The 26526-nt window shown below is 35.8% G+C and overlaps 2 protein-coding genes and 1 long non-coding RNA gene across 3 annotated transcripts in view; 1 reads left to right on the forward strand and 2 right to left on the reverse strand.

Moving 5' to 3' along the window:
* Nucleotides 1–2783, reverse strand: part of LOC148131161 (complement decay-accelerating factor transmembrane isoform-like) — a 25284-nt gene extending 22501 nt beyond the window's left edge. Inside the window, exon 1 of the mRNA XM_087959625.1 lies at nucleotides 2364–2783. Within this exon, the coding sequence (XP_087815751.1) occupies nucleotides 2364–2523 (160 nt within the window). The 5' untranslated portion in view covers nucleotides 2524–2783. The remainder of the gene's footprint in view (nucleotides 1–2363) is intronic.
* LOC113418086 (complement receptor type 1-like) overlaps nucleotides 1–26526 on the reverse strand; it is a 160725-nt gene that overhangs the window by 68843 nt on the left and 65356 nt on the right. The window lies entirely within an intron of this gene.
* Nucleotides 2255–26144, forward strand: LOC148131162 (uncharacterized). The gene is made up of 3 exons (XR_015748516.1): nucleotides 2255–2303; nucleotides 20864–20933; nucleotides 25869–26144. It is a non-coding gene; the product is annotated as an uncharacterized LOC148131162 (long non-coding RNA).

The raw sequence follows: 26526 nt of genomic DNA on the forward strand, positions 1-26526 counted from the left end.
AGCCAGGCCAGCTCAACCAGCCCAGAAAGACCAGGCGGGAGCGGCAACAACCACAGCTCAACCAGCCTGGGTAGACCGGGAGGGAGCTGCGACGAAAGGCCCGGCTCACCCTTCCAGGCGGTTCCATCGACGGGGCAGAGAGCAACACAGAACCCGACCGAACCGGCCGGGAGCCAAGCACCAACTAACCTGCGCAGGTCAAGTAGACAAGCACGAAGCCCCGCCTACTTACGGGACTACATTACGTAGGACCATACCAAGAGGGGAGGGGTGTTCTGTACGGTCATTAACATACTTGTAAATGCCGCACGGTGATTGGTCAAGACGTACGGCGAGCTGATTGGCCGAGCGAACCGCACTGATTGGCCCGCCGCGAATCCCCCGCGATTGGTGGAAACTAATCGCGGGAGATTCAAGCGGTGCCATTTTGCGCGGCGCGCCAAGGAATAAAAGCCGCCACTTTTCCTTTGAAACCGAGCCGTTCTCCGGGAACTAATAAAAGAGCTGAAACCAAGTCACTGGCTCCAAGTCTCTCTCCTGCGACGGACATAACAGTTATCAAATAATACCCCCTTTTAAGGGTTGTTTTTTTTAGCCAAAAACATTACAAAGGCACTCCAAAGCATTCCAAGATTGGGGTTTATCAGACTTCTCTGCATCCTTGCTTTCTCATTCAGATCAGATGTCAGCCCTGTAAAGTTGGCTGTCAAACCCATTGAAGCAGTCAAATTCAGGAAACAAGAACCACTTCGATTTCTGTGGTATTGTAGCAGAAACCTGAAAGCTTGCCAAAGCCACTCTCCATCTCAACTTGCATTTATCAGTCTCTTTCTCATGCTTCCCCTCTCTCCTGGACTAGGAAATCTTTTCTACAGTGGCTGAATCAATCCCTAGAGTATCTTGAAGTTATGTCTCTTTAAGATAATTGGAATACCATGAAGTTTTGTTTCATCTGAGCTAGCTGTATTTACCCCACATAATTCTAAACCAGGAAAGTAAATTTAGAGCACAGACAGTAAAACTACCATGCTAGGACCAACACTTTCAGCATCTATCTAAATGGAGAACACTTCAGAGGGGATGGGTTCTTGTTTTCACTCTCCAGACCTATTAATATTGCTAAATATTCTGAAATACAAAGAGTTTGACAGAAGATAACCTCTGGCTAGTTTCATTTTTAAAAATTATCTCTGCAAATTGATGAGGCACTTTTTTCCAACTTACTCCTGATCTTGCTACAGGACATATGATAATGTTTAATCAGAACATTACAACAGCCCTCCTGAATCAGCACAAGGTTCATCTTAGTTTAAATGCTTCTGTGGTGCTTATAACTAAGAGATGCTGACCATAGACCTACCCTCCAGGAATTCATCTTGTCCCTTTTTAAAGTTATTCAAATTAACAGACTCACATTTTGTGGCAATGAATTTTACAGCTTAATTATATACTGTGTAAAAAGGTATTTTTTGTTTATTCTAAATGTCTTTCTAATCAGCTTCATTGGTAATCTCTATACAAGGCAAAAGAAAAATTATCCTTGTCCACTCTCCAACAAGTGTGATTTTTAGACACATTGATCATGGATCCGATCAGTCACTCTCTTTCAGAGCGAAAGAATCTCAACATTTATTTTGAATACCCTTTTCAGCTCTATCACTTTTTTTCCAAATGTAGCAATGAGAACTATGCACAGTATTCCAAAAATGGACATGCATTAGGGTAACATGAAGGTGTTAAAGCACTGAAAATTTCACTATCAGTTTCCTCATATGATAAGTTTGAAATTTTAATGACTCCTTTGTGCCTGTGCAGAATCCAGAACTGCAGCAGATGCAATTTTAACTGAATTATGTTTAGGGTATTTAAACAGTGATTCACAGATCCAAAATAACTCCAAGTTATACACCATTTTGTTATTTTTTTCTTGAAAATATTTGTGTTCCAGGCAGAAGCATTTTACAACAAGTAGGAGCAAATGTAAACAAAGATGGGATGAGATCAAAAGTAACATTTGATAGCAACAAGGTTGGTAAATGTACATTTGGTGTCCTGAGAGTTCACACCATTGCCTGGTCAGAACTATTATTAATAACTGGCTTCACAGAACATAAAGTGCATTTTCTTTTCTTTTCCACTCTTATCTATCTTTATATGAAGTAGTAATCGTGATCACTGACTCTCTCCTATGATTATATTTTGAAGATTATTTTTGAACGGAAGAGAAACGGGGACGTCCTTTTTCGGAACAACCGTTATTTGGAGGATGGGAAGGCAGCAGAGACCGGCTGGCTAACAGTCGAGTAAGTGGCCGTCTAAGCGACGCAGTTCCCTCATCCCCTCCAATCCTTCCAGTTACTTACCCAGCACTCCGGAAAACAGAGAGAAGAAGAGCACTAAGATTCTGGGATCCAGATGGGAAAAGAAGTTCCGAAACATCACAGGGGGAACTTCTACCCATTTTATTCTTCCTTTCAAAGAATGAATCTCCAAGGCGCCAGGAATAAGGGTGCGGAACTGCATGGGTGGCGGGCGATAAAGGCTAATATCAGGAATCCCTCGGTTGACAGTAGGCTTAAGTAAGGGCTTCCCTGCGACTAGTTGCCGTGGAAACAGGGCGGTGGGTAAGTCAAACTATTGCGAAAGTTCGAATTACGCTGCCCCGCGTTTTTTATAATTCACTCCAATTCTTGCTCTCGTCCCTTCAAAAAAGTCTGACAGTACTGTATTTGTGGTTCATTGCTAGGCGCATGTTGTGTCAAACACACATTCTGTTTTTCCCGTTTTCAGAAATCCGGAAACGACTGTTTTACCACACCTAACTGGCAGAGCCAGGCTCCCAAACTGTCCATCTATGATACGCATTTAAAAGAACGCTTTCCGTTCTTTTAAAAGACTCAACTCTGCATGTTCTACCACAAAATTGTGCTTTTTCCAAAATATATCGACTGCTTTACTTCCCTTACACAAGAATACTAATTCCAGGTTGTATCATTCTTAGATATAATGTCTCAATACTATAATCTGAGTTTTTAAAAATACTATTATCAATTTTATATGAATTTATAATAATGGTAGCTATTTGTCTATGAAGATTCTCAGTGATCCAGATTGTGGTTATCCCAAAGGTGCTTTTTCAAGAGACAACTGGACTTTTTGGTTTTTCTTTGAAGATGTTTCCTTTCCTTTGAAGACCTTTCACTTCTCATCCAACAGAGCTGAAGAAGTTTCTTGGATGAGAAGCAAAGCATCTTCAAAGGAAAACCAGAAAGTCCAGTTGCCTCTTGGAAAAGCACCTTTGGGACAATAGTGGCTATTGATTTTATAGTTGTCTAGTGGCTCACATCTCCATGCCATTGTGTTCTAAAGATGTATGTGATAAGGAGTTAAGAAACATGAAATATACTTCTTCCAAATGTGAAGTATGTTTGCAAATTTATGATTTAAAAATAAAATTATTTCATCAGAAAATATTACTTTACATTTATTGGCTATCCCCACTCAACACTAAGGGAAGTGCATTAGTTTTTGTATATTTTTTGTTGTAAGAAATTTGAATATTCTTCCACTATGGTCTGGTCTAGTCCAGCTAGTGCCTTGTTTTGGTTTTATATTACTACAAATGTTAATAAAAGAAATATTATAATTAGGGAACATAATGTGGTATTGAACTTCAATTTGAAGCTATGGAATTTATTATCTCAAGAAGAAGTTTGGAATAGAGCATAGAGGATATTTTTGGTATAAGTGTAAAAAATGTATTGTTTTGATTTTAAGGAGCGAGTCCAGGGCATGAGTTTATTATTTAGTTCTAAATAGTCTGTGTTTTAAAATGAAAAGATGATGAGTATGTTTTGATAGGTTTAGATCTTATAAACTTCAGGATTGAATTAATTTATTCTGTTATCTGTAGTAATACGGATCTCCCCCCCCCCCCTAATTAGTGATTTCTGGACACAGAGATTGTTTAACCATTATATTTTTGGGATGTTTTTTATTTTCACTACTTTTAAAAATGCAAATACCATGTTAATGTGAATTGTCTGAAAACTATATTTGAGTAGAGCCATAGCTAGCCCTAAGCTGATAAAAAGTACTGTTCATGCCATAGAAAGTATCTAACATCTAATGTAGTTGACTGATCCAAGTGAAAGCTACAAATGTGATCCTTTTAGGGACATGCACCCTTTAGAACAAATTGAACATCACTAACTTAGATCAAGAAACTATATATTAAAGGCATTTCTGTCTTGACTGCATTGATCTTCACTTTTTGAAGATCTTGTCCAGTACTGCTGCCTGATATTTATTTAGTAATTCCTGTACCTCACTAGATATGAATAAAAGGAGAAACAGAGCTGGGTTTACCAATATTCTGAAGATACTGATGACACTTTTTAATAAATCACTAAATTGTTTACTCAGTGATTTCATATAGGTATTGAACAACATGGAGGATAAAATGTATTTGTTTCACAATGGCTTCATTTAATGAGGTTGGAACCAATCTTTCTACAGGGGAGAAATGTATAGCTTCAGTGACTGAGGTAAGCTACTACTAAATATAATAAACCATGAGGAACAAAGGGCAGCATAACATAAGGTTAACCAAGTTTTTGCAAATACTTTATTGACATCAATGGGCCTTAAAAACAAGGCGATCCCAAGAAAGTGAGGTGGTCCTGGATACTCTTACTCATTCAATTGCAGAATCTAAGTATAATTAATTTGATCAAATACTTTGCTTTCAAAGTATTTACCCAATATGTCTCAGTGAGCTGCTAAAGTTTTGATTTCTCACTGGGTTTGATTCCCCAAATCCCTGAACACTCTGAGAAAATTCCAGTAGTGATACTGAAAGCATGCAATAGTAAAGGAAAAAATATTTTCACCTTCATCACTATCACAAAGTTGGCTCAATGAGTTCTTACTAATATTGGTTCAGAGCTGAGTTTTCCTTTACCTTCCTTCCAGTTACTTCTAACTTGCTCTTTTGCTCTCAGCTGAGATATGTTGGAAGAAATTGAATGGGTTTGACATTGGAGATAACACACTCAAAAATTATTCCTCAACTGGCTTGTTCTTATCTTTATCTGAACAGACACAATTTTTAAGTAAGTTTGCAGCATAAAACCTGCCAGAACTTTATACAACATCTTTCCATGCTGCCTTGGTCTAATGGTTAACTGATCATAGCTGGTATAAAATCTTCCACTTTCAGACCACCATCTTTTTTCCCAATAGAAAATAAAAACAGATCCACAGTGCCATGCGTATTGAGCTAATAACAAGTTCAAGAACCACAATTTTCTGAATAAAATATAAGCATTGCCAACTAAGCCAGTCCCAGCATGAATGTTGATAGTTCTCAGAACTTATGATACTGTTGACTATAGTATTCTTCTGGAGCACTTATGAAGATTGGGAACTGATAGCATCATTTTATGGTGATTCTTTTCCCATCAGTTGTCATTAGGTGTGGGAGAGAGAGTTTGGGGCCTTAGCTATTACATTATGAGATGACATTAAGCTCTGGCATCTCTCATCCTGTTTGTCAGGTCAAAGGGGACTCTACTGTGCCATGTTCTTAAAATCCTGTAGTGTGTGAATTTGTGAAATACCCAGGCATGTTAGTTTCTAAAGATATTTAAGTTTATTTCTTATGCAGAAAGTAGTTCAACTCAAATGCTATATGGCTGTCACAAATAATAATGTGAATATATTTTTAAAGCAGGCTATCACAAATATATTCAATAATCCCAATAGTGAACTTCCCAATAGTGAAGAAACTTTGAGTTTCTTCACTAACAGACCGAAACCGCGATCATGCGTGGTTTCGATCTGTGCTCGCCGCCGGAGCACCCTGAGCCAGCTGGCTTCGGGGCTAAGCCACCCCATAGAGGTGGTGAAGAGGGGGGAGACTGCCAGCAGGGTTGAGGAGAGCCGCACCTCTCCTCCTCAGCTGGCCATTACTCCCTTTCCCAAAGGCGGTTGCAGTGGTGGTCAGAAATGGCCACCTCAAAGAAGAACTCGACTGGAAAAGAATGTGCAGGAGGAAGATAAGAAGAGAAAGTTTTGGTTGACCGGGTTAAACTGCAAAAGCAACAACACAAGGTACCCTGGAATTTAAACTATAAAAAAAAATAACATTGTTCCCAAAGAAGATTTTGAAGCAGTGAAAGAGAGAGGGAAGGGAAAGGATTTGTGTTGTTTTTTCTCTTCCCTTCCATATACTGACAGCTAAGAGACTTAAGCAAGTAATTGAAAAAAAAACCACTTTGACATCAACAGGCATTTAAGCTGAAAATAAAATGTCAAAGGGATAATAAAGACTTCTAGATACTTAAAAGCTTTTAAAACCAGGAAAGGAGAGAAAAAGAATAAAAGGGCAGGATCTGGAAAAATGGAGGAGACTGCCTGGAACTAAAACCTTAACAAGATTCCTAAAAGATACATTTTAACTGAAACTTGGCAACAAAATAGTAGAACCCCAGGAAGAGAAAGTTGAAAAAAGAAGCAAGAAGAAACAGCTTGGGATTATTTGGATTATTTGGTGATCTCTGGATTTTTGGTTATTGCATTTAAATGACTAAAATCAATTGGGTGGTTGTTTAAAAGTGTTTAAAATGGCACTACTTTTAGAAGAACTGAAAATGGAACTTAAAAAGTACGAAGAGGATGCACAAGAAGGAAGTGGTTCTTTTGGGTTCGTATTTCAACTCTTAGAAATGGAGATCTGGAACTATGAGAAACAACAAGAAATGCTTGCAGAACAAGAAGATTGGGACAAAGAAGAAGCCATCTTTAATGATCAAGTAATTTTATGTGGGGGGAAAAAAGGAAAGGGGGGAAAGAGAATGAAAAGTTTAAGATTTGAAAAAACAACCAAAAAAAATAATAGTTTGAAAAATAAGTATAATATTAGAAAGCAACAGAAGAGATTACAGAAGAGAGAATTAGAAGTAGAGAGACAAGGGGGTAAAAAGGGGAGGGAGAAGAAGAGAGGGAAGAAGGAAAGGAAAAGAAGTTATAAAGGACAGAAACAAGATATAGAGAAACAGGGCAAAGGTATAAGAATTGAAAGTATAAGCCTGTTTAGAGATAATGGGTAAAAACTTAATTGTAAAAGGGATTCTGCAAAGGTACATAAGATAGTATTGTTATATTACTGTTAGGAATATGAGTCACCTAACAGCTATTTTGGATGGAAATATATAAACCAAGATAGACATTTTAATACTGTATCTTTAAGAGCATGCAAAAAGTGTAATTGGGTGTGGTTTCTCAAACGGCCATAAGATGGAGCCAGAAACCTGGATTGTTTAGTCTCAGGAAGTCTCAGAAGAAAGTGTGAGTGAATTTCTGTTTCCTTCTATTGGAGAAAGTTGACTGTTACTGATCATTGATGTAAGTCTGATACTGAACTGTTTTTGACACTGGACTTTGTTATTGGATTATCCCTGGACTAAAAACTGACTAATCTTACCTGTGAATGACTTTGGACTGCTTGTTTGGACTGTGCTTAAACGTTTATTGAAAGTAAAAACCTATATTAACTGTACAGTGTATCTGTGTGTTGTGTGTGTATTATTCACACACTTCTCTCACTATGTCTCCCTGTATGCGCTCATTCTCCTAACGGGGAATTACCTCAAAAATTATAAATAGAAATAATCTTTGAAAATATGCTTAAGATGATGGATAAAATATTTATTGTAATCTAGTGGAATGTTTGTTAAACACATGAAATAAAGTGAATGAGAGAATTAAATTAGGAAAGGATGGGAACATTTTAATTATTATTAATGATTTATAAAATATAAGTGAAGAGAAATATGGAAAAAAATTAATTATGGAAAGTTTATAAGTGTTCCCAAGGAAGTAGGATATTTAATTGAAAAGAAATGTTAAAGATGTTTTTTAAGAATATAGAATTGAATTGGAATGGAATGAGTGATATATATATATATATATATATATATATATATATATATATATATATATATATATATATATATATATGGTGTTGACTTGGTTAAGGTATTTTCCCCGTCATTGTAGTTCTTTTAAAGTTGTAGCAACGTTTCAGCAGAATCTCATCTGCCATCATCAGGCTTCTGTATTGTGTCCGCCAGACGACACAATACAGAAGCCTGATGATGGCAGATGAGATTCTGCTGAATGCTAAGCTACAACTTAAAAGAACTACAATGACGGGAAATAACCAACCAATTTCAACACCATACATGTAAGTACCGCTGAAAACTTAAGAAAACATATATATATATATATATATATATATATATATATATATATATATATATATATATATATATATATATATAATCTTTTTAAGAATATAGTGAGCATTTTTAGAATGTACCAAGCAGAATTCGATTGGAAGTTATGTATTATATTGAATGTTATAATCTTAAAGGTATACATTGAAGCTTAAATAAGAGTTGAATGGATAAAATTAAAAGATATAAAGGTGTCATACTCCAATTAGTAACTACAGGAGAAAATTTGTTTAATGAGAAAAGATAATATGAAATTGAAACAGGACAGACAAAAGTATAAATATAATGATTTGAATTGAGTTGAGATAATCAAAATAAAGTTGAGAAAATTAAGAGGGGAAAAAACTATGTAGAAAATGTAAAACAGTAATAAGATATGGAATAGAACACAAAAATGAGCATGAAATTGAGTTTGTGTCTGTATGAAGAAGTGTAACCTCGGACCATGCTATTTTCAAAAAAAGATGTTTTATTTATATTATGTTTTTTTTTTTGTGAAAACCCAAATAAAATTTTCAAAAAATAATAATAATCCCAATAGTGTTCTGGCAAACAGTTTTCAGAGTGTTGCTATATGCTTAGTCAGGTCTAAAAGCCATCAACAGAACCACCTTAATAAGCTTATCCCTTGGCTGTGCCATGCAGAGTAGCAGAATTAGCTTCTGTTACAGCTCATAAACAGAAACTGATTAGTGTGTGTTTGTGGATATCCCACCTTCCTACAGCGTTTCCCTTCCTTTTGATTGTAAGTTTCCCTCCAGCAATCAGAATTCCATTTCAGATGTCAACTACTCAGTCCTCACCAGCATGCGGTTCTTGCAATACCTTTAATTTTGGGGTTAGAAGTTAAGAATACTTAAACCTTGATCAAAGAAGCCATTCCTTGGAGAATTGATACCTTTGCGTATAAGAGATGAAATTTTGCTAATAGGATAATCAGATGTTTCCTTGTGGCAACAAATCAGGAGTCTAGAAACTAATTTCTGTGAAGAGTGGTTGAAGACTTTTAATTAGGGAATGAGCAATTCCTTTTATGCGGTCTTTTCCTTTCCTTTCCTTTCCTTTCCTTTCCTTTCCTTTCCTTTCCTTTCCTTTCCTTTCCTTTCCTTTCCTTTCCTTTCCTTTCCTTTCTTTCCTTCCTTTCCTTTCCTTTCCTTTCCTTTCTTTTCTTTTCCTTTCCTTTCCTTTCCTTTCTTTTCCTTTCCTTTCTTTTCCTTTCCTTTAATTTCCTTTCCTTTCCTTTCCTTTCCTTTCCTTTCCTTTCCTTTCCTTTCCTTTCCTTTCCTTTCCTTTCCTTTCCTTTCTTTTCCTTTCCTTTCCTTTCCTTTCCTTTCCTTTCCTTTCCTTTCCTTTCTTTTTGTATTGCATCTGGAGAATGCAGATGGAGAATGCCTTAACTTCAAATGCATGTATAACATTTGAAATTGTAAGTACATTATAGGTATAGATATGATGTGTTTATATTCTTTTGGCAAGGAGAAAAGAAGACTGAAGTGTGAATATTGTTGTCTATTTAACCTCTTTTATTGAAGCATTAAAACATCAGTTTAGAAGTTGTGTTTCTAACAAGGAGTTCCTGTAATCATATTCCTGTGGGTCTAATCTGGTAAGAGACAGGATGTGCAAAGAGCAATTGTGCTATACTTTGTGACTTGTATTTTGCTAATGAGAAAATAGGAGCAGCTCTAAATAAAGAAGAGAAGGGAATGTAGATAGCAGGGTGGGGGAGGAAGCAGCAATGTTTCATCCTGTGACTTAGGTCACAATAAGCAAAAAAAAAAAAAAAACTTCAACAATTCTTTGAATGTTTCATCTACCCCATGATTACAGAGCACTGTGAAATAAGATAAGTGAAATAAGATATCTGATAGGACTGCAGCAAGTATACAGAACTCACATTCTTTGATCCAAGATTAAGTTTGCCTATGAGAGAGAATGTACTCTTTCAGTTTTGGTTGAAAAGGTTTGGTATGAATATGTTTTTGGAATTTGTTTTTTTTTTTTGTCAGCAGTACTTTGTTCAAATACCTGTGTTCAGGATCACAGCATTTATTTATTTATTTATTTATTTATTTATTTATTTATTTATTTATTTATTTGATTTGCCAATTGTTTACAAGATAATAAGTATAAGTGTATACATAGTTGTGAATACATGAAATGGGTAAAAGAATAAGACTCAAACCCACAACAAGGGAGAAATTTCCTGACAGTTAGAACAATTAATCAGTGGAACAACTTGCCCCCAGAAGTTGTAAATGCTCCAACACTGGAAGTTTTTAAGAAGAGATTGGATAACCATTTGTCTGAAATGGTGCAGGGTTTCCTGCCTAAGCAGGGGGTTGAAGACCTCCAAGGTCCCTTCCAACTCTGTTATTCTATTCTATTCTAAAATTATTCTGATAATGTTTATTTCAAAAAGATTTAAGAAGTCTACTCATCTGCGTAAGCTGAATCCTGTGTAAGAAAAAAAGGGCAAGTCACTGGCTGTTTGCAGTTTTTTGGGAGCTTCACTTTGGTCAGCTGGAGGGAGCAGAAGCTGGTAATATGGAAGATTGTAATTGCTTTCCTTTGCTGTTCTACTCACTGTTAATTCACTTTAATTTTTAATCTTCTTATATGTTATTAATGGATGCCTATTGTCAAACTGACTCAGATGTAATTTCAATGCCTATTCATTTTTCCAAATCCATTCTTTTCTTTACTAACTTTTATAGTTGTTTCATCTCTACACATTATATTACTTCACTAATATAAGCCTTTAATTTTCATTTTCCTCATTCCATTCATTAATTTTTTTCTTTTGGCATACAAAGTCATTTAAAACATAATATGTATTTATAAAATGTTTTTCCTAATGTTTCATTTTAATGTTAACTTTAATGTCTTGGTGTTCCATGTGAATCTTATCCAATTTTTATCTCAATAGCATTTCAATTCTCTCAAACTTACCTTCTAAGAATTGTAACAATTTTTAAATTAAAAAATTCCATCTCAAAAGAGTTTTCATTTTTTCACCATATTGAATAGCATCCTCTAATGGCCAAATGAAGTAATTACAGTTTATGTTTTTTAACAGAAAGTAAAGAGGAGGGACTTGGTGGCTAAGACGCTGAACTTGTCAATCAGAAAGGTTGACAATTTGGCAGTTCAAATCCCTAGCACCGCATAACGGAGTGAACTCCTGTTACTTGTCCTAGCTTCTGCCAACCTAACAGTTCGAAAGCATGTAAAAATGCAAGTAGAAAAATAGGGATCACTCTGGTGGGAAGGTAACAGCGTTCTGTGCACCTTCGGCGTTTAGCCATGACCACATGACCACGGAGATGTCTTTGGACAGCGCTGGCTCTTCAGCTTTGTAACAGAGATGAGCATCGCCCAAAGACATCGTACAGAGACAAGTAAGACAGAGAAGTTGCTTTCAGTTGGATAGGAGGAAAAAAAGGGGTCTCAAAAGGCTCAAATTTATTATTATTTTTATTTTGATTTGTCAATCACTTACAAGATAATAGATATAAGTATATACATAGTTATGAATACATGAAATGGGTACATATAAGAAAAATAAAAGAAACAATAGGACAGGGACGGTAGGCACGTTGGTGCGCTACAGACCTCTTAGGAAAGGGGTGAGGTCAATAGTAGACAGTCTAAGGTTAAAGTTTTTGGGGTTTGGGGAAGAAACTACAGAGTCAGGTAGAGTATTCCAGACATTGACCACTCTGTTATTGAAGTCATATTTCCTGCAATCAAGTTTGGTGCAGTTAACCTTGAGTTTGTATCTATTATTTGCTCTTGTATTGTTATGGTTGAAGCTGAAGTATTCATTGACAGGTAGGACATTGCAATGTATTATTTTATATACCATACTTAGATCAGACCGAAGACGGCGTAATTCAAGGTTTTCTAGGTCTAGAATTTCAAGTCTGGTGGCATAAGGTATTCTACAATGAGTAGAGGAGTGGAGAACTCTTCTTGTGAAATATTTCTGGACTTTCTCAACTGTGTTAATATCAGATACGTAATGTGGGTTCCAGACTGATGAGCTGTATTCGAGTATTGGTCTAGCAAATGTTTTGTATGCTCTAGTTAGTAGTGTGATATTACCAGAGAAAAAGCTACGTAGGATTAGGTTAACAACTCTTAATGCCTTTTTGGCTATGTAGTTACAGTGGGCTCTAGCACTTAGATCATTAGAGATGAGTATTCCAAGGTCCTTTACAGAGCTTGGGTCATCAACAAGATCTTGACTATTCAGCTTGTATTTTATTTTCTGATTTTTTTTGCCAATATGTAAGACAGAGCATTTATTTGTTGAGATTTGAAGTTGCCATTTGTTTGACCATTCTACTACATAGTCAAGATCTTTTTGAAGGGTAGAAATATTGTTTGTGGTATTGAACAGCTTTACATCATCAGCGAAAAGAATGCAGTTGCTCTTAATATGATCACAGAGGTCATTTATGTAGAGTATGAAGAAAGTTGGTCCTAGAACACTGCCTTGGGGGACACCACTATTGACAGGTACAGAATTTGATAGGACACTCCCAATTTTGACCATTTGTTGTCTGTTTGACAGGAATGCTTCTATCCAGTTATTCAGTTGTCCAGAGATACCATAAGATTTTAGTTTTAGGAGTAGTTTGTCTTGTACCACTGAATCATTTACAGAAGTCTATGTAGATTGCGTCTATTGTTTTGCCCTGATCGAATTGTGTAGTCCATATGCTTTTTCAGTGTAAGAGTTGCAGATTACAGGATAGTTTTTTCCTGAAACCAAATTGTTTATTGGAGAGTAGGTTGTTTGTCTCTAAGTTGAGAATAATGGATTGGTTAATAATTGATTCCATGACTTTACAGGTGACGCAGCATAAGGAGATTGGTCTGTAATTTTCAACTAGGCTGGGGTCTCCCTTTTTGAAGATGGGGATGACCGTGGCTTGTTACCATAGGTTAGGGAAGGAGCTGGTCCTGAAAGATTATGCTTAGAGGTTCGGCTATGGCAGTGGGTATCTTTTTTAAGAAGTAGGCACATATTCCATCCGGTCCAATATATAGAGATGGTTTTAGATTGCGTAGTGCTTTTTCAACATTGTCTTCTGTAAAATCGATATGTATTAGATCATTGTAGTTGTCTGTGGTTCGGTTAGGAAATACTGGGCATGATCCATTGCTGTTTACAAATACTGAGCCGAAGAATCTGTTAAAGATGTTGGCTTTAATGGTGTCGTAGTTGCAGTCTTTACCATTAGGTCCTATCAGGGGTGGGATGGACCTTGAGTCTTTTAGTTTGTTGTTTACAAAATTGTAAAAAGTGTGGGTGGAATTGGTGCATAGAAGGTTTTCCTCTTGTTTAATGTGATAATTGGTGCATTCAGTCTTTATCTGGTGGCATAAATTTTTGTATCGGCTTTTGAAATTGGCAATGTGACCAGATTTGTTTTTCCGCCAGAGTGATCTCTTTTTGGATTGAAGTTTCCTTATTGTTATGGGTAATCTGTTTTTTTTGGAGTTGTTGTTGGTACATATAGTTTGATGACTCTTTTGACTTCAAGTAAAAATATGTTGTAATGGTCTTCAACAGTATTGCATCCAGTGAATAGAGATTGCCAATCCAGGGATGAGAGATCGTTGTCTATAAGATCATAGTTGCCTTTTTTGAAGTTATAATTGGGGATTACATCATTGTGATGATTTTTGTGTGGGCGTATGTTGAGACAAAAGTCAATCATGGACTTCCGGTTTGCAAGCTTTCGGCGGTGGCAGGGATTCGCGATACCGCGCGATTCCTGCTGCGTTCGCCACCAAGGTTCCCCCGATCCGTTTGGATCAGGGGATATAGCTGCTCCATAGAGGCAGCTGAAGACAGGGGGGATCCGGAAAGGGGTTTGGGGGTGTCGCAGACCCCCTCCCCAGCCGGCTAAACCCCCTTTTCCCGAGGCAGAGGAACGGCGGTCAGCAATGGCTGCCACGAAGAAATCTGCAGCCGGACAAGCAGGTGCAGGAGGGAGAAAGTCAGAAGAATAGTGAAAGTTGCTTCTAACCGGGACAAGACAAGAGAAAGTGACCTGGAAACTTGAAGGCTGCTAAGTATGTATTGTCTCTAGTGAGAGTTACAAGTTGCGAATATTTTAAAAGGGAAAGTTCTTTCTTTGTTCCACTCTCCTTCTTAAAGTGACAGCGGAGGGAAAAAATCCTTTTGGCTGTGAGTGGGAAGGGAGAGGGGAAAAAATTGGAGCAAAATTTGAAAATAAGGAGAAGATTGCCTAGAATTTTAAAGAGTTACTAAACATCAATAAGACTTCCAAAAAATATATTTGAAAGGGAACTTTGTGATTAAACTTTAACTCCAGAAAGAGAAAGTGAAGAAGAAGAAGGTATTTAAAAGAAACAGCCTGTTTGGATTGTTTGGTGATTTTGGAACTTTTGAGAATTATTTCTGATAAAAACATCTGGGTGGTTGTCTGGAAAAACTTTTTCTCTACACAATGGCATTACTTGTGGATGGATTGAAACTTGTATATCAAAAATATGAAAAAGAAAAACAAGAAGGGAAAGATGGTCTTGGCACTATTTTTCAATTTTTAGAAATGGCGGTTTATACTTATGTGAAGCAGAATGAACAACAGGATGAAGGGGACAAAGAAGAAGCCATCTTTGATGAACAAATGACTTTGGTTGGAGAAGGGAAAAAGAAAGAGAAAAAGGGAAAGAGGACTCTAAGATCTGGAAAAACAACCCAAAAAGAGAAGAATAAGGTGAAAAGGGACATTATGTTAGGAAACAACAGAAAGGGGGAAAACAGAATAAAAGGGAGGTGGAGAGACAAGGGGTTAAAGAGGACAAGGAGAAGAAGAAGCAAGGGAGAAAGGAAGGAATGAGAAGCCCTAATGGTGGGGAGCAAGATGTTAAGAAGCAAAAGTTTTTTAGAGATAATGGATAAACTTTATTGATAAAGGGATTCTAGAAATGTACATAAGACTGTATTTTTATATTTGTATTTAGAAATAACCATAGAAAATTGGAAATAATATGTAATTTAAAATGTGATAAAATATTTAACATAAACTAGTGAAATTTTTGTTAAGAAAAAAGGAGTACTGCAATGAAATATGATTTAAGATTGTGATCTGGGGGGGGGGGGGGTAATAATTTTTGGAAAGCATAATTGTTCCCACAAAGGCATGATATTTAATTGAAATGGATAAAATGTTTAAGATATAAATTATTGTTAATATTAATGATCAGAATATGATATATTAGCGAATTTTTTTGTGAAATGAGAGATTTGAAGTAGAAGAAGGAGGAACATTGTAATGAAATAATGAGCTATAATATGTGATGTGGGGGGGGGAGAATAATTATGGAAAATAGGGCTCCCATAAAAGTATGTGATTTAATTGAAAAGTAATGTGTTAAACGTTCAAGATATAAATGTATATCAATACTAATGAATAGATTTGTATCATTTTTGATAACATAGTATAATTTTAGAATGTACCAGACAGAATCCCAATGTAAGTTATGTGTTTTATATTAAGTATTATAAATATAGGGGAGAGAGATAAAGGCATCATACTCCATATAGTGTACAGGAGAAGTTTTTTCTTCTTTTTTAAAGAAGAAAAATAAATGGATGGCTGGAAATAGAACAGACAAAGAATAATAAATATTATGATCTGAATTGAGAGGAGATAAATAAAATAAAATTGAGAAAATTTAAAAGAGAGGAGAAGTTATATTGAAAATTGAAAATGTTAATAAGATATGAAATGGCATATAAAAGGAATATGAATTTGAATTTGTGTCTGTACCAAGAGTTATAACCCGGGACTAAGCAACTTTCAGAAAAGAGATTTTTTATGCTTTTATGTTTTGTGTTTTTGTATATGTATGTATTGTATGTTTTGAAGAATTAATAAAACTTGTTTAAAAAAAAAAGTCAATCATATTGTGGTCACTGCAGGAAAAGGGTTCTTTAGTTTGTATTCCATAAATTAAATTCAAACTATTGCAGAAGATGAGATCGAGGCAGTTGTTTAGTCTAGTGTTGTTGGTTACTAGTTGTTCCAGTCCCAGATTTGTAACAGCATTGTAGAAGGTTGCATGTATGGGTTCAGTTGTACATTCATTTAGGGTCCAGTCAATATGAGGTAGATTGAAGTCACCAAGAAAGATAAAAGTGTGTAGGCAGGATGCTGCCCATGTTAGTCGTGTATTTAGCTTGTTTACATGTTCGATGTCATAATCAGGTGCTCTGTAACATAGTAAGAATCGAAATGTGATATTTAAGGATAGTTCACACATGATGGTCTCAGGAAGAGCAAGCTCCTGGGTAACTTGGATGTTTTTTAGATGTTTTTTTGTGGTAATGGAGTTAGGGAGAGATGCGTTGAGCCATGTTTCACAGACAAATATGATGTCGAATTTAGCCATATTTAGTAAGAGGAAAAATTCAGGTATTTTATTTGCAAGGCTTCTTTCATTGAGTAGCTTGCATTTAAGGCCAGCAGTAGTTGGAATTGAGGTAATTAGGGGTATGCATGCCTAGTCTTGGGTGATGGTGGATTGGTTGAGGTAGGGTTGTGGTTGAAGGTTAAAGCTGAGTTGCGGATTGTGTGACTTACTTTTGATACGGTCAGCATGGTAGTCAATGTACAGGTCCTTCTCTCCATTGTCTAGACGTTTTTTGAGTTCAGTGCGGAGTACATGAGAGTAGGCACGTTGCTGTATGGTTAGGTCAGGGAGACAACGGTGGTTCTTATGGTTGGTGTTGGTTTTGGCGAGTGAATTTATAGTGTAAATGAATTTACGTTTGTTTGATTCATTTTTGCAAATGACCCTGCAGAAGCATGGGGCCACAGAGCCATCTAAATCCACATTGGCTGAGAGCTCAAAAACAGAGACGGCTCTGTGGCCCCATGCTTCTGCAGGGTCATTTGCAAAAATGAATCAAGCAAACGTAAAGTATTTCATCAGGGGAGATGGTTGATGCTTGATAATCACTGATGATGTTTCGGACAGTTGTGATGTCATCATTATCATTGATGTCCTCTGGACCAAATAAGATGGCGTTTGGACGTTTCTGTTCACGCTCAACAGCTTCTCTGATAAGGATTGGGATATCATTATTTGTCTGGCTTATGTTTTTTGTGGATTGGGTTGTGGATTGGGTTGTGGTTGTTGGGTCGAGATGTGGTTTGTAGCTATTGGATGTTCAGGTTTTTGCGTTGTGTCTTTTTTTTCAAGGTTGGATAATCTTTCTTTTAAGGTGTCCAGGGATGCTACTATGGTGTCAAGGGATGTTATTCGTGTTTCTATGGTATCAACTCTTTCAAACAGATCCAGTTTGGGTCTGCATGATTTGCAGAGATATGGAAACTCATTGGATGATTCTAGGTATTGAATCATTTGCTTGGGTAATCCCAAGCAGTCATGATGAGCGTATTTGTTACATAGAGAACATTTGATGGAGTTTTCATTATCCTTTAAGAGTTTTGTAGTATTTAAGGCATGTGCAGGAGTCTTGTGGTTCATTGGTGGGGATTACTTTCTCTTTAGGTTGTGGTTTGGCATTGGATTTTTTTCTTGGCATGGTAGGTTTGTTAAGATGGTACGTTGATTAAATTAATTAATGGAACAATTTTGGGTAATCAATATAGCCAATATCACACCAATCACTTGGTGGCCTTTTATTCAAAACTTTGTCCAAACTATAGATAATTCTGTTGGTGAATCTCATTAGACAATTTACATCCTCTAATATTTCTGATATGTTGTTAAATAAATTTTAATTGTTCGCTGAAGATAGTTCTCAACTTACAACCAGATAGGACTAGACTTTTCATTGTTAAGTGAGGGTGAAATGAGTCATGCCTGATTTTTATGAAATTTTTTGCCATGAATCAGTGCAGTTGTTAAGTGAAACAGGCAGTCATAAAGTGAATCCAACTTGTTAAAAGCCAGCTGAGAAGATGGCAAATGATGATATGATCATGACCCTGGGACACTCCAACTGTTGTAAATACATATTGACTACCAAGCACCTTCGGGGAACTGTGGGGATGCTGCAACGATGATAAGTGAGAAGAACAGTTGCAGAGCAACTTATTTCAATGCCATTGTAACTTCGAATGGTCACTAGATTGGTAGTCCTCAACTTGCGACAATTGAGCTGAAAATTTACATTGCTAAATGAGAAATGTGTTTAGTGAGTTTTGCCCTATTTTATGACCTTTCTTGCCACATTTGTTAAGTGAACTTGAATTGAACTTATCTTTGAAAGAAATGCCCAGTCTGTTTACTTGTTAACATAGCAATTATATCCTTGGGCTTTGCTCTTGCTGTACAACAAACAGTCTGTGTGCATACAGCCCTACCCAGGGACTTAAATAATCCTTACTGTAAATAAACAGTGTGGCAATCTGGAGACAACTTGGACTTGCTGTTCTTACTTCAGGCCTCTGCATAACTTAGGGTTATTTGTCAGTTATGCCCCCTTTTTGGACCACTGAACTCTGCTGACCATCACTGGTGCCCTTTTGATTGACAGATTGGTTTTATTATTTATTATTTCATTTTATTTTACTAGATGTATACCAAATAAGGACTGTATTTCATCAGATTAAATGGCAACTATATCTTGTTCAAAGATCTACTTATTTCTTTCTTTTCTTGCAATTTTTATTTTATTGAAAAGATTGACATACAAAGCCCAAAAGAAGAAAATTAAACAGAGGCAAAATTAGACAAATACATTAAAAAGTGGATTAAAAGAACAAAAACACATATTATTGCTCTAGTCTAGTTGAACACTGACAAATCTATTACAACAGCTTCCTCCCTTGCAAAACAGAGGCAAAATTTGAGCTTCTACAACTATTTGCAACTCAATTGACCTATTCTACACTACATATATGAAAGCAAAAAATAGTAATGAAATATTGTTTTACATTTTTATTTGGGAACTTTCCCAACAATTGCATTTCATTTCCAAAGTTCATAAGTCTCTATTGTAAATATCTCTGCAACATCCATTGTTGAATAATTCTCCTTGGCAGCGCAGCATTCCTCTTGCCAAGAAAATTTGGTCCATCCTTCATCTATTCAATTATCTCAGAATTTCTTATATTCATATACTTTTCCATCTTTTCTGGTAGATCTACATTTTTCACACAAAATACTTTCTTCTTTATGTCAGATTAATTTTGTAAGATTGGGTATAATATTAATTTTGATTATTGATAATTATGTAGATCCAAGGAATGAATTTTTTGGTGAAATGTATTTTTTATGAGATAAATGTATATACAAATGTAAGATGCATGTCTTTGAGGTGGGATTTTTGTTATAATGGATCAATAAAATGGAGGAAATACGGGACTTTTTTCTTTTGTTATGGTTATATTAGTAAGGAAATATATTTGATTAAATATTTGTATCTGTATGGTTGGAAGCCTTTCCTCACTTTTCCCCTTCCTTTTTCTTTTTTCACTTTTTAACCTTTCTACCTTTTTGAATCCCTCACTTTTTTGTAGTTTAATGAAATTTAATAAAGTATTTTTAAAAATGTGGAACTTGTGAGTTAACCCTTGCTAAGTCATTCTCAGTATAACTTTCTTAACAAGGCTGCTGTTTGAGGAATAAAATAGGGGTGACCCCATATATTCCTGCTTTCAGAAAAAAATATGGAATATAAATGCAATAAACAAACCAACAGATAAATGGTTTTAAGGAGTTTGTATTTTATGTTTAGCAATGAAATAAAATAAATAAATCAAGCAGATACTCAACATAATAAAATAAAATCTTGATAGATTTCCCATATGTTTGATTTCATGACTTCACCAGCAATTATACAGAAGAGCCAGGAGGAAGATTAGTTTTCCTAGGAAAAAAGTGGTAATAAATAATTCAAAACTTTTTGCCTGAAGCAAGAATGAAGCAGGAGTTTCATACAACATTCAATACCATTTTTTACCTCACAGGATAAGTGATTCCTAAAGTATTGCCCAATTTTGAGGAATTAGAAAGATGATTTTTCATATTTGAGTTTCCCTTAAAAAATAAAATAACCCCAAATTGGGCTAGAGACAGAGGTGGTATTCAGCAGGTTCTGACCAGTTCTGGAGAACTGGTAGCGGAAATTTTGAGTAGTTCGGAGAACTGGCAAATACCACCTCTGATTGGAGATTTTGTAGTATCCTTCCCCTGCCATGCCCACTAAGCCATGCCCTCAGGAACAGGTAGTAAAAAAAATTTGAATCCCACCACTGGCTGGAGAGACTTATGGACAAGTACTTGTATTGCCCCTTTACACATTTATCCTCCTATCACCACTACTGCATAGGGTCAAAAACTTTAGCTTGCCACTTCCAGTGATAACATTGTCAGAAGAATAGAAGAGAGGGGAATGGAAAATGGACAGAACGGAAGGAAAAGGAGGGGAGGGGAGGGGAGAACATGTATGAATGTGTATGTTTTATAAACATAACAGAATAGATCTAATAGGGATAGTCTGGGAAAAATGCCACGTATATGCTTGCTGTTTTTCCTTCCATAAGGTATTTCAGATTTTCCAATAAGAATAACAGAGTAAGACTACTAAGAAGAAAGGACTGGAAGAAGAATTCTGTGAGTTTCTTTAATCATTTTGCTATCATTCATATTTACTTTTATTTATTTATTATTAAACTTCTATGCCGTCCATCTCACCAAGGAGATACTAGGTAGCTTAGGCCTCTTTTCCAAACAGGTATAAAAGGATAGGACTGCCAAAAGCAATATCTCTGCTTGCTTTATACCATTGTGGATTTATAAGGAAAATTTCAAGATTTGTGTATGTTGATGAACATAAACCAAACATGGGTTTTATTTAGAGTATCTGATCTAAACATCCTGGGACAGAGAAAACATTTTCAATCTAACTGAGATGTTGACTACATACTCTTCATAAGATTTCATTTTTAGATCCTCCAACCCTACTCCAGGTTTCCCTAAACTTCATAAATTGTGATGCTCAAGACTTATTGCAGTAATCCAAATGCAATCTGATTAGCACATATGTACTATTACTTCCTATGAATCTGGACATAAAGGTGAATGCAGCCCAAGAATTTGTTGACCCCAGCAGTTGTTGCATCATATGGCTTGTTCATATTGAATGCTTTACCAGAATCTCTAGATCCTTCTCACAAGGCTATGACAATTCACCATGGCCAATGGCCAACTCACCACAGGACAACTCACTGTGGAACAAGAGTTATACTAATATCAATGAAATGGTGGAATAGAATCATTAAAGAAAGGATGCAAAAGGAGAGACAGAATGAAATGTGAATGGCAAACATTAAAATATTTTTTATTTATTTGAAATAATTAAATAGAATTGTTAAATTTGTCCCACAGCAAGTTGGCCATGGTAAGTTGGCTGCGGCGAGTTGGCCATAGTACGTTGGCTGCAGCAAGTTGGCTGTAGCAAATTGTCCCATTCCTCTTCTCACACTCAGTACTTCCCTGCCAGGTCTCCCCTGTCCTATACAGTATCCATATCTATGATTTTTCCTACCTAAATGCAGAACATTAATTTGTAACTCCTAAACATCAGGGGTTCCAGTTATTTTGAATTGTGATTTTGTTCCATCCTTTAGACTATTTATAAAAGGTTAATTAGCACATAGCCAAAGATAGATATCCTATTCCAGTGACTCCCAACCTTTTGGGCACCAGGAACTGGTTCTGTGGAGAAAGTTTTTTCCAAGGACTGGAGGGGCATGGTTTTGTATGCTGCCTGCATCCCATGGATGGGACTTTACTTGTTTGCTCATCCTGGTTTCTGGCATGCTGCTGCTTGGTGCTAGTCCATGAACTACAGACCCCTGCCCTATTCAGTCTTTGCCTTCAGAAAATTGAAACTTAGTCCAATTTAGTGGGGCAGAGGTTTGGTCTCTACATGCCCCCTTACTCCTCTATTGAAAGTAGCTCAAGAACAAAGGCTCCTTCAGAAAAGCAGGTAGGATGTTTGGCAGAAATCATAGAAACTCCTCTTCTGAATGAGCAGAATTTTTTCCACATTAATGTTCTTGTGGTAACATAACTTTTTATATTTGATTTCATGATCAATATCTTTATTTCTCAGGTACAGCCTGAATAAGTGCAGGATTTTGTCTATTTCATTTCTCTTACATAATCTGCAGTAAGATTGGGTTCTTGGGAGTTTTGACTTCGTTGTGAGCTAGGATTCTGATAATGAGTTTTGGCACATCTAAATATGTCAATCAATTTTCACTACCAGGATTCCATTCACATGAAGGCCTTTATATGTATTTGGACTGCCTTTGTTGACATGTAAGCATTAGTTCACATGCTGATAAAGATTCAGGAAATTGTTAATAAGAGAACTGTAAAGCTTTCCATCAATTGCAAAGCAGTTCGGTTCCTCACCACTTCATAGAACAGCCAATAAGAAAAAAATTTTTTTGTCCAAGGTGATTTAGCGGTAAAGTATGAAAAATATTTAAGTTGCTGAAATTCCTGTATTTTTAAAAGGTGTAAATGAAGTTTCTGTGAGAAGTTAGAAAAATAAACTCTCAATTAAGACAGCTGCTAAAGTCTAAATTCAGTGACAACTCCAACTATATCAACACTAGAGAAAGAAAAGTTTACCACACTCAACATGTTGAGTTTTACATAATACTGAACCTTAAATGTTCCAATTCCACTGTAATATAGCGTTTAAGGTATTACACTGAAATTGGAAAAACTAAAGTTCAAGACCTCACTTGTCTATAGAATTCACTATTTGGGCAGTCAGAATACATCATGTCAAGCTACCATGTATGAATTATGAACAGATTGTAACAATAAGTAAATAAATATTTGTCATTCATGAAACCAGAAGAGCACTGGCTACATTTTGAAATATCTCACCATGTAATTACTTACCAAGTGCTGTAGTTTTTTTGTATCCTAAAAGAGAAAAAAGGGAAATGGAAATGAGCTAAACTTTTGAGCCTCATTGGAATCAACACATGCTTTCTCTTTCTAGTTTATTTAAAATATCATTATCATTTGTTACTAAATAGTAGCCAGTGTAGTGTGGTGAGTAAAGTGCTAGATTATGAATTTCAATACGTGAACTAAAATGGGTACAGTGCACAAAAAGAGGAACCTGAAATAAAGCTGGAAAAATACTAGGAGCAACATCACATTGCAACCAGTACTGTTGAAAACTTTGATCTGAAGGGGTAATTTTTTTTTTTTTGGCTAAATTGATCTCCATTTGGGAAGGCCTAACTTTGGAAGAGCCACTTTGCACAACAGATAGAAATACAGTGCTGAATATGAACTGTTTCTATACAAGCATTGCTGAATTGAAGAAAATGCCATTTTTGCTTGTTTCTTTTCTTTCTTTTCTGTCTTTTATTACAAACTGCCACAGTTTTCACTATTTAAAAAGAAACCATCTTGCTGGTACAAGTGCAGTAGCTCACCTCAGACTAGTTTAGTCTTCTTACCTGCTTTTGAAGTAGTATTTGGCTTTTCTGTAAATCCTGTTTGAAAGAAAATGTTGATAAAATAAAATTCAAAACATACAGTCCGAAGCAGTAAGAAGGATTTTTTAGCAATATATAAAGAAATTTTCTTTCTTGCACCTTTTTTCTTTTTTTAGTTTATATTATTTTTTATTGTTCTATTTAAAACTTTTAATAAAATTATTATGAAAAATATTTTAACTCTGAGCAAATGAGAGCCAAATAAATTCTTTCTAACAAAAACAAAAGCCCTACCTTTTAATGCAAATATCTGATATAGCAAATAAATAAATAAATACTATGATGAATTCTTCTATTGAGCTTGAAGAAAAAAATATTTCCACCTAGTGAACATCCATATTAGGTTACAAATATAAGCTGTTTCTTTTCTTTCTTTTCTGTCTTTTATTACAAACTGCCACAGTTTTCACTATTTAAAAAGAAACCATCTTGCTGGTACAAGTGCAGTAGCTCACCTCAGACTAGTTTAGTCTTACCTGCTTTTGAAGTAGTATTTGGCTTTTCTGTAAATCCTGTTTGAAAGAAAATGTTGATAAAATAAAATTCAAAACATACAGTCCGAAGCAGTAAGAAGGATTTTTTAGCAATATATAAAGAAATTTTCTTTCTTGCACCTTTTTTCTTTTTTTAGTTCTTTTTTCTTTTTTATTGTTCTATTTAAAACTTTTAATAAAATTATTATGAAAAATATTTTAACTCTGAGCAAATGAGAGCCAAATAAATTCTTTCTAACAAAAACAAAAGCCCTACCTTTTAATGTAAATATCTGATATAGCAAATAAATAAATAAATACTATGATGAATTCTTCTATTGAGCTTGAAGAAAAAAATATTTCCACCTAGTGAACATCCATATTAGGTTACAAATATAAGCTGTTAAAATTGCTTTTATATTAAAAAACAAAGATAAAATAAAATCTAAAAACATATTACAGATAACAGGCTCACGATGCATAAAAAGGCAATTTTCACTGCAAAAGTTGTGTACAAGAGTGAAACTATATTATTAATAAAGGAGGGATAAAAATCTAATTAATAAATATTGATATTCAATATACAGTAGGATCAGGGCCTTATGAAAGACTGACAAGGTGGGGGCCAGTCTTGCAGGGACAATGTTCCAAAGGGTGGAAGCCATGAAAGCGAAGGCCATTCTCCTGAGTCCTGACAGATGTACATCCTTGAGGACAGGACCTGCAACATTCCCTCTCTGTTCTAGTGGGTCAGGTGAAAATAAATAGCAAGAGATGGGCCCTGAGATTGATAAGCACCTGAAATGTTCTGTGTACAGCACTTGTAAATTTAAGCAACCTGGAAATAAGGAGGAATTTCCTGACAGTAAAAACAATTAATCACTGGAAGAGCTTGCCTCCCGCAATTGTGGGTTCTCCATTGCGAGAGATCTTCAAGAATAGATTGATTAACCATTTGTCTGGAATGGTATAAGGACTCCTTGGACTGGGGATTAGGCTCCTTGGGCAGATAGAAAACCTCCAAGCTGCCTTCTAGCCCTATAATTCTAGATTCTGTGATCCAGGCTGCTTCAATATTTATCTATATTGATATAGATACTGATATGCATAGCTAATTTTAAAATTTAAAATTTAAATTAAATTTTAATACAAAGATATAGTTTCAAATATAGCATATATTACCAATAAGCAGAATTACTAAACAGAATTAAGAAATTAATACAATTAATGATCAGTATAACATTAACAGAAGATTGATAATATCAGACAAAGTACATTGTGCATTTTTATGATATGAAAAGGTATATAAATCTTTGAACTTCATGCCAAAATCTATAGAACTGTTATTTGAAATGCTGAAAAAAGAAACTTTAAGAAGGAAAAAATCCTACTAAAATAGAACATATACCATAAACTCTTAATTTAACATTTCAATCAAACAATATTTTCCAATTTTATGTTTTATTTTTGTGGGCACGGACAATTCTATGGCTCTGACATGATGCTTAGTCCCTACCTATCTTTTATTTTTTTGTAAACAGAATGTTTGCCATAGGCTTTTCCTATGCACCCTGCTGGAACCTGTTTCTCAGTACCTCTTTTTGCTGCACTCAACGTCTGGGCCCAGCTCTTATGACAACTGAAACCCGGGATACTAAATTAGGCAGCAATAAGCTGCAAGACATTTGGACATGGCAGTAGATTAATAAAAGACCCATATGAGATGGAAAAGATAGCCATTATGGCTGAACATGTTGGAGGTTGTAGTCAAACATACCTGGACTCTCATGCAGAGGAAGATGGAACTAACCTGACAACCGGAGCTGTTGCAAAGATTCCTAGGGGTTGCTTCTGAAATACTAAAAGATGCATTTTGGAAAACAACTGCCCTTCTTCTTGATTTCTTCTTTCAATTGGAGTTTGTACCTGGTCTTATCGTAGCTCCAGGCCTCAGTTTCAGCTCTAGCCCCTGCAAGGGCATATGTGGAGCAGTGGTGGGATTCAAAATTTTTTACTATCTGGTTCTCTGGGCATGGCTTCTTTGGTGGGCATGGCTTAGGGTCATGTGACTGGGTGGGCATGGCTTGGTGGTCATGTGACTGGGTGGGCGTGGCTTGGTGGTCACATGACTGGCTGGTGTGGCTCAGTGATCATGTGACTGGGCAGGTGTGGCTAAACTCAATGTCACTCACGTCAAGG

This window comes from Notechis scutatus, chromosome 3 (assembly GCF_049901735.1).
Source record: "Notechis scutatus isolate UNSWTSFEM ecotype Mainland chromosome 3, rNotScu1.2, whole genome shotgun sequence".
NCBI classification, from domain to species: Eukaryota; Metazoa; Chordata; class Lepidosauria; order Squamata; family Elapidae; genus Notechis; species Notechis scutatus.